The following is a 9,354-nucleotide window of genomic DNA, read 5'->3' as shown; positions in this document are numbered from 1 at the left end:
ATTGAATTATTTGAAAGTTTCAGTTTGGGAGATTGGTGCTTCTGATTTGGGATATTGGTTTTGTCATTAATTTTTTTTTTATGTTTGCTTTCTTCTCAGGTCCCACAAAATCATGGTGTGAGGCAGAGATGGTGAGAAAAAACACTGAAATAGAAGTGTTGCGATTTTCAGGCCTCTCTCATTAACTCTGATTGTTCATCAGCAGAAATATTCAGGCTTGCTCCTCTGCTTCTGAGAGACCTTCAGTTTGTGCGGCCACATCAGGTACTTACCTTCTACCTTTGTTAGGAAGCACTGAGAATTAAAAATCCTGTTTGGGCTGTACCCATTGACTCTTAATTAACAGAAGAAATGCTTTACCACAGAGACTTTACAACAGGACTTCTTTTTTTCACATGCATGTATCTCACATACCACGCACACTAACTATTCGTATACAGTCTCAGTGTACGTTTTGTACACACACAAAAGTTCCAGATGTGTTATGTGTCTTGTTTAGTTGACTTTATTCTTCTGTAAAGCCAAGAGAAATATTAATCATTCATTTACTGTTAGGGGATGGGTCTTCTTCTCATGTTTCAGTAAAGGGGGTGGAAAAGTAAAGTAAGCCAATTTTTTTCCTATTTAAGGCCAAAGCTGGGGAATGCTTGTGGCTGAGTTCTGTACATGGCCCGGTGCTGGAAGGGCAGGGAACAACCGATGTTGCTATTTTGAATAGATTTTTCTTCCCCCCCCATTTTTATTTTTGCACAGAGAGTCTCATGTCTAATATTTAGACATGATGAGCTTTGTGCAAAAAGTAACTTTGCTCATTCTTGCCGTGTTTCAACCCTCAGTTATCTTGGCACAACAAGAAGGTGAGTAATTCCAGCTACTTATGATTTAATTTTCATATTTTATTTTTATTTTCACCAATCATTTTAATACTTTGCAAGAAATGTGTATTCACAAATCTCACCAGAAAACTTTTCCTTCACTAATTCAGTAGAGTCAGATATTTAATGCTGAAGCTGAAAGCTGCAGGAGTTTGCATTACTGTCCCAAAGGTTTCTCTTCGCTTTGCTTTCTTCTGTGGTTAAAAGGACTGTACAGTGCTGTCTGACTTAGCTGTGTTTGTTCTTGTTCTTACTTGTTTTCCCATAACAGACACTGGAGAGTTTTTAAACTATTTCTTTTAACTCTTGGAATAATATTTTAACTGTTAGCTCTGTGCTGCCTGGAAGTTATTTGTCACAAGCAATAAGTCTTTGCTTCCAGCTTTTTTATTTGTAGTTCTCCTTTGTACTTGTGTGTTTTCCACTGGCAGTGTGGGGGTTTGTTAAAACAATTTGCTTGCAGTAAAGTAGCCTTAAAACTCTAACCAGTTTTGATGAAACAGTTTTTAAGAGCGATATATGAAAATATGTCAGCTTACAGGATTTTTACTTTGACATAAAGCAGGAGGATAAATTAATTCGCTCAGCTGAAATAGTTCGAATTGTGCATCTGCAGGCTGTTTCAATCCCTCATAAGAGTGATTAGCAGCTGATGGTATCTAGGAATCCGTGCAAGTATGTGTGTACATGTTCACAGAGAGTGAGAACACCAAATACCAAATGAACATGGAATTTAGAGGGGAAAAAGAAGTACTTTGTATGCAGTAATTCAACTTAGAATGGAGATAAGTGTGGTATGAGTATTTAAGTTAAACAGATGGCATTCCACAAGTACAGCTGACCTTTTTTGGATGTGCTCTGTTCCTGTTTGCCAGACACTGTAAACCAGACCTTCATTAAGATAAAGCATTTTTCTTTCTTGTAAATATGAAAGATTTGCAGTGTATTTATTCCTGCATCAAAGCAACGAATAACTTCACAAATAACTTGGTAAGTGGCAGCTAAATAAACTGTAATGCAGTAAAGGAAAACCAAATGCCTTTAAAACCACACCCTACCCTAGTCTGTGTGATACATATCATGAAAACAATTACTTTAGCCATTTCATGGCACGTCTGCCTGCCTCGGCATATGTGGAAAGGCACCTCTGCCGATTGAGTGACTGTGAGTCCACCAGCAGGCTGTTGGCAGTGCAGCAGTTGAAGCTCAGGGGGCTCTATGCATGAGCAAATCAGGTAACGTCATCTGCAACAGCAGCATGCCAAATACCAGCCTTCCTCATCAAGCAGAGACACAGGCTAAGCTTTGGAAAGTATCTCAAAAGAAAAATAGCACATGTAAACATGTTCTGTAGAGAATAAATGTAATATACCAGGAATTGATATTTTTCTGTTTCTGCTTTTCCAGTGTATAAACTTTCTTTTCAGTAATCCTTAGTGAATATAGCATTTGAGCAAATGTATGCTGTGAGTTTTCTCTGCTTACAGCAGCAAATAATATACATATTGCATATATTTAATATGTATTATGTATATTTTTTAGATATATATTCAGAGGGATAAGGACTAGGGGACCATCCAATATAAAATGAAGGAACATCAGGTTTATTTCTCCCAATAAACAAATCCCCTCTGAGTGCTGGGTCTCTTTCTTTCCCTCACTCTGGTCTTGTCCCTGGACATTTGTGCAACACATATTTGACTCAAGAAATGGTAAATTTGGGGTTGAAGAACAATATACAGATGAAGTGTGAGGGAGTATTATAATTTCTCTGCCACATTCCTGTATCATGGTGTAGTAACATTTCCGTACTGGGCTAACTTCCACAGAGAGACTGATAAAACACTAGTTATCCCGTAAAATATCAAATTCTGTCCTCTCTTTGGAATGTTCCTTTCCACACATTTGAGTATGCTTTTCTCACAGAAAATAATAATTGAAGGAGTTGATTATTAGCATCAGTAACTCATGTGCAAGGCAGCCACAGACTGGGAAGCCAAATTTTCCACAATTTAAGAGAGAATTTCCAGACATGCTAAAATGCTCTGTCTTGTCAAGAAAAATGTTTATATGGTTAGTATCAAATGTAAGTCAATATAAAATTTTCCTTGGGAAAGCCTGCCAGGAGACAAGACTTGGCAAGATATTAAGGAAACTGCTCAGTATATACAAAATTTAGGATAGTCAGATGTACCCCTGGGCTATGTGTTTCTTTGTCTTGCTGTAATAGCTAGGAATGGAGATTTGAGTACAGCCTCAGGTTAAACCTCTTCAAAAGCTTGGAATCTGGATATTGTGGGGATCTGGTTATTGTGGAACACGGAATTTTCTGTGACTTCCATGAAGAAAATCTGTATGTTCTGGTAACCCACTTACCAGGCTTTTAGCCTGGAAATTAAATCACCTTGACACAATTCAGGTTTTCTAATGTGTGTCAAGTTAGTGTAAGGCGTTTGTGAGCCCTGACCATGTTCAAGATAAAATGTTTCCTGGTAGGTGACATGACATGAAGCTGGTGCTTCAGACATGACAGATGATTCAGATCCCAGCAATATATATTCAGTTCCACCATTTAAAGGCACCTTTATAATCCTACACATTAAACTACCAAAAAACGTAAGAACTTCAAATGCTTCTTTAGGAAAGAAATTCATCCTCTACCCAGCCAGTGTGATTTGGGCAAGCATTCGCTAGCCTTATGGCCTACATTCATACTGTTTATCTTGAGTTTGTAGAGTCAATCTAGATGCTACTTCCTGAACACAGCAGAAATTTTAGCTAGACAGACTGTGGAGGTATTTGGCAGTTTCCATCAACTACAAAGGAAGCACATGCACAGCCCTGCTCACATTGGTGCCAAAAGGGAGCTCGGATGGATTTGGGCCTCTCAGCTGCATCTGAGAAGGGTAAGGGACGTCTTAGACACCTGGAGTGTGACACTTCTTGTATGTACACACCATACACCCCATAGTCCTTAAGGAACTTCGCTGAGGTCATCAGGAAAACTCTACTACTCTAAAAGCAGTGTGAGAGCAGAGCCAGAAACCCTGCATTATTATTCCAAATAATTTTTTGCTCTAATGAAATTTAATGTTTTCCTTGTAATGTAAGTATTATCTTGGATGTTTGGTCAGGAAGCTCATTTCTGAGGTAATGACTGAATCCTAAAATATTTCTGAGAAGACTTATTGACCTTTCATATTACTTTCAGTTGCAAATTAGTTTCAAAATGAAATATAACCATTACATGTAGGTTTCAGGAGGCAGCATGCAAAGAACTCTTTATGCTGAGTACCCACTTCTGATCCCCCAGAAAAGAAGGATGATATTTTATATTTTAGGAAAACTTGTAAACAGCTTGATTTAGCCATTTTGCTTTCTTCTTTCATTAATTTGAAAGAATTAGATAGGTAATGAAGTAGATGGGTAGTGCAGAGATGCAGTGTGTTTGTGAGACTGCCAGGCTGACATTTTTAGCACTTACCTGTATGCAACATTGCACATACACATTCTTTGTTGATAAATTAGTTAGTTTAAGGGTAATGCTAATGACAGTTAGAACTATCTGTCCTCAAAGGTTTTGGTAACAGAGAAAAGTCCCCCTCAAGATTTTTGAAGGTAAAACCAGATGATGCATATCTGTGTGCCAACAGATAATTATGCTGTCATAAGTAACCTGGACTATGTGAAGGTATGAAAGATCAGGGGTCTAGTGCACTTCTTCCATTTTTCCTAGCTGGTTTTTACCAAGCACACGGCAGGCAAGGTTGTGCTTAGGGAAACTGAAACATTCCTTTCGGGTCTGGAAAATTCATGCTAAATGAAAGCCTGGGGAATCCACCCCCTCTAAACATTATATATATGTTCTTGGAAATATGACAAATTTCATAAACACATTTTAGATCACACATCCCTGGAAGACATTAGCCTTAGGAAAATGAGACCATTGTATATCCCTTTTATTATTTTCCAGATTGTTTTTGATTTGAGACCAAATCTATGTAGGCTGATTTTTTTAAAAGAGGAGGTGGAGTTGGAAACATCCACTGCTTTATTACAGGGGAAAGAGGCAGAGGTAGAAGGGTGTTGCCTCTGGCACAAATATTGCTGTTGATGCCTCAGTCACAGACATTACATTTGCTGCCTTCTTAGTGCTGCAGATTACAAGCAGATCCTATTTCCTCTTCCAGCTTCTGCCAAAGTTTTGAGGTTTGAAATAGGCAGCCAGGTGTCACTTGCAAACTTTTAGCTGATGCCAGCCTTATCCAACAGCTGGGTGTTAGTTTTAATTAATGCTATTCAAGAGAAAGAAAGGAGTGAATTACTATCACTTTTTTGTTTCACAGACTGGCTGATAAACCAGACTCATATCGATCTATTAGTCATTGTTCCAGTGATGTGCTAATGTTATTCAACCCTTGTTTTAATCAGAAATGTGCAGAAAATGGGACATACCTGGGTTCATAATTGGGAAAAGATGTTGTAGGTCAGTAACAGGAATGATGCAGACTGTCATTTGGCATTTTGGATTAAAAGTGATCTCTTCAGAGTTGGAACGTTCAGCCTTACCAGTAGGGTGAAACAATTAAAAAGTGTGCTTTCCCAGGTTAGCGGCACTGTGAAAACTGTATTGCTCTTGATGTTTTTATGGTAGATTAGTGATCTGGAGAAGAGCTCAAGCTACAGCTGCTGTAACAGTTATAGATTTTAAGTCATTGAAGTAACAATTTGTCAAAACCTACAGAAGTGGAAATTAGTGCAATGGTCGTGTCCATTAATACTTTGGATTATGCTGTCCTTTAGTCATGCTTGCCTAAGAAACTAGGCAAAAGATCTCAGCTAAGAAAAGGAAAACTGCTGCCAATGGCAAAGATATGTGCTTTTTTAGGCTTGAAGTAACTGGATTGGATTCCCGCATCATTGCAGAAATTCAATAAGATGGAGCAAAATTCAATTTATTATTGGCAACACCCAAAAAAATAAAACTCAAACTTTCAAGTTTGAGTTTTATTATACAAGGGTATAATAAAATCTTTTCTGATTCAGCATGACAACTGTTAGTTCATTCTCCTTGTGGTAGCTTGGTAAATTGTAGATTGCACAACTTTAATGTGATTTAGATTTCAGTACCTACCACCTATATGTCTACAGTTTTGAGACATTCTGATTTTTTTTTTGGCAGATGGTAAATAACCTTCAACCCAAAATGGAACAAACATTTTAGTGTCATCATTTTACCAGCTGCAATACTTTACCAGACTTATCTCTCTTTCAACACATCTGTTATAATATACCCTTTACAGAAGGAAAACTGGGCACAGATGTGAGTCCTTCCCCAGGAATGATGCAAGAAGCTTTATTTTACTTCTGTACACCTTCAGGTTAGGCTGTTGATTGGAGCGTGGATGGGAGCAGAATGCTGCAGCCCCTAGCCCTCAGCATGCCCATCTCCAGCCCAGGGGATCCAGTGGATTCCTCCAGGAGAGAAGGCTGTCTAGGGCTGTGCTGCTCATGGCAATGTTATCTGTCACAGAGATGCTGCATGGTGACTCACTGCACCTGGCTTTCCGTGGCCATGCTGCTGCTAGATACAGGAGCCAGTGCTTTGCCTTAGTTACTGCTGCAGGACAGCTACTCCTTTATGAATTTTCTTTCTTCCATTGAATCTTTTCATGCACAGGGTTGGTGAAGTTTTATTTTCCGTCCTCTCCATGGCATCCCTGACAAGAGATGTTTTGTCTCTGGAAAAGTGTACAAGGAATTCCCACAGAGTTTTCTTATCTTTCTCCATCCATAGAACCATAGACTGGTTTGGGTTGTGGAAGGGACCTTAAAGATCACCTAGTTCCAACCCCCCTGCCATGGGCAGGGACACCTCCCACTAGACCAGGTTGCTCAAAGCCTCATCCAGCCTGGCCTTGAACACCTCCAGGGATGGGACATCCACAGCTTCTTCACTCCAGTGTCTCAACACTCTCACAGTAAAAAAATTCTTCCTAATGTCTAATCTAACACAGTCAGACCCTTTCTGTTTCAGGGAAACAAGATTCCCGTATTTATGTGTAGGGACCATGATATTACTGTTTCTCACATTGCTTTGAGACTGTGTAACAATTTCAAAGATTAACCCTTATGTTGCTCCTGGTGGTGGCTGATGAACTAATAATCTCCACAGGCCGTTAAAAATTAGATATTGGAGAAGTCAGAAAGTCTCTTCTGTAAGTATAACAGAGAGAGACAGAGGTGTACTTATCCTGTCTTAAATGCTGGAAAGGTGTGAGGAGGAATGAGTTCCCCTGGTGACTGTAGAGCAATACCTCTTTCACACAGAGGCACAGTAAATTATATTTTCATTTTTATTTTCAAGCAGTCATTATTTTTTCTCGTCTTGTATTTCATAGGAAAGGTTCTCTACATTTTGCTTTGAGAAAACCTAACCTACTTCCAGCCACTGTTCTTATTGATTTATTTTAACTTCAGAGCCAATCTTCTTGTCTCCAAGTTTGCAAAGTTGAAGCCTCTGCCTGTTTCATGTCAACATGACAATGGAAAACATGATATAACCCCCTCCAACAACAACCGTTTGTTGGCTTTAGTTTGGATAAACTTCAGCTCTGGGACTTCTGGCTTTGTTTAGTGAAAGTACAGCAGAAGAGATTCCTTTCAGATTAGCTAAGAGACTACTTCAATTTTCCCTCATTTACATCGTACCCTTCATTTAAACATGAACTCTGAGAATGAGAATGAAAACGGTACCTCCTTTAACAACGTCTGCATGTTTTTGTCTTGCTTTGATTCACACAACTATTCTGTGAAGAAATGTCTGCCAGGAAGGAGAAAGCATGCACAGGACATTGAACAGGAAGAATGTGATTATAATAGAAAGATATATCTTTTCAGGCTGAACGTGTTTTGTTATTTTGAAAGCCTAGGCCTTCTCTTAGAGTTAAAGGGGCACCCAAACAACTGTCAAGAAATGGGGTGTGTGACTTTTAGATTTGAAACTAGCTGAGTGTGTACCAGAATGGCCTTCTGCATAACACAAAGCTATCCACAGCCACAGGAGACCCATCCCTTTCTGCTGCTGGTTTTCTCTTTCAGTCACTGTGCATCCATCCCACCCTGGAGGGTGGCACAGGCACCTCTGCTCTCCTGCCAGGCAGCAAAAGATTTCCTGCCATGTGCAAAACTTCTGTGGGCTGCTATGGTGGCTTCAGGCACCGCTTTATTCCCAGCCCCAGCACTGCAAAGGGCAGCAGAATTGGAGGAACACCCTGTGCATGTTTGCAGCAGCAGATATGAAAGGATGATCTGTGTCTGGAAACTACTTCCCACAGCGATTTGACACTGCCAGTTCTTGGAAAACTTCTGGACGTAATTAGTTCCCACTGAAGGTCCCCACAATTCACACCAGTCCGTGCGTTAGCAGGTTGTCTGCTGCAAACATCTCTTTACCTCTGTTCTTTCCCTTTGTGCTGCTGCTGCTTCTCTCTCTTTTCCTTCTTTCCATTTTCTTTTAGGAAATGAGGCAAGGGCAGAACTGCAGCTCCTTTTTCAAACAGACACCAGAGAAACAATTGCTCACTCGAACACAGCTAATGGAAAATATGGGAAGCATCGTTCATTGTTCCCTTGATCTTCAGTGTAACAGCCACGCTGAGCATCAAAGGAGAATGAACTACATCCCCTATGCTTTCCCTCAGCCATAAGCAGTGAAAATAGAATTCATATTTTCTTGGTAAACACTTCTATGTTCATGAGAGGCTCTTTAAAAAAATTTTTGTGTGTGTGTGTTTGGCTTTAAATCTACTGTATGGTGTTTGCTTGTTTCCCTCCAGAGCAGTAGTCATTCTGTGCCAGCTGTTTAAGAGAAGAATGTCCTAGTGAAAGCAAACAATAGGCTGTGTAGTGGGAATTGCAAATCTTTGAAAAGAGTAATTGAAATCTGCTCAGACATTTCGAAGACTCTTTGCACAATGTTCTAAGCCTGTTGGTGTTTTAGTCATTGGCAGGGTGGTCCTCTTTGTAGATCTCTCTTTTTTGTATGAACAGAAAAGCATAAATATGGAGGGAAAAAAAAAAAAAAAAGAAAAAGGAAAGAAGAAAGGCATTCAAGTCCATCTGATTCTTTTAGTGTTAGAGCAGCTGAAGAGAGAAAGCATTGTAAACTTCTTTCAGTGAAGAACCAAAAAAAAGTTCAGAGTCTTCATTTATCAGGTTTTCTCTGGCTCAGGCTCTTCCACTCATACCTTTTAAGGACTCTGGCAGATAAACTCTGGTGGATCTGGCTGTGTCTGCTAAAGATGTTCTAGTCCTCCTCTGCTTCACGGTGCTGTTTATTCTCACCCTGTGCCAGCAGGCATTGTTGCTGCACAGAGCAGGGAGAGCTAAGGGTGTGCCAGGCTTCAGGCAGCCACTTCAGTAGTGATGCTTCTAAACTCTGATACTAATGAAAAGTCACCTCTGTGCTTGCAGCCTC

The 9,354-nt window shown here is 39.8% G+C and overlaps 1 protein-coding gene across 1 annotated transcript in view; it reads left to right on the top strand.

Annotated features, from left to right (window-relative positions):
- Window positions 1-659: 659 nt before the first annotated feature.
- LOC104461563 (collagen alpha-1(III) chain-like) overlaps window positions 660-9,354 on the top strand; it is a gene marked incomplete at its 3' end in the record, with an annotated part of 34,773 nt that continues 26,078 nt past the window's right edge. Inside the window, exon 1 of the mRNA XM_010073198.1 lies at window positions 660-857. Coding sequence (XP_010071500.1) covers window positions 779-857 — 79 coding nt within the window. The remainder of the gene's footprint in view (window positions 858-9,354) is intronic.

This window comes from Pterocles gutturalis, unplaced genomic scaffold (assembly GCF_000699245.1).
Source record: "Pterocles gutturalis isolate BGI_N339 unplaced genomic scaffold, ASM69924v1 scaffold6062, whole genome shotgun sequence".
Taxonomy (NCBI): Eukaryota; Metazoa; Chordata; class Aves; order Pterocliformes; family Pteroclidae; genus Pterocles; species Pterocles gutturalis.
This window is presented reverse-complemented; position numbering and strand designations above follow the sequence as displayed.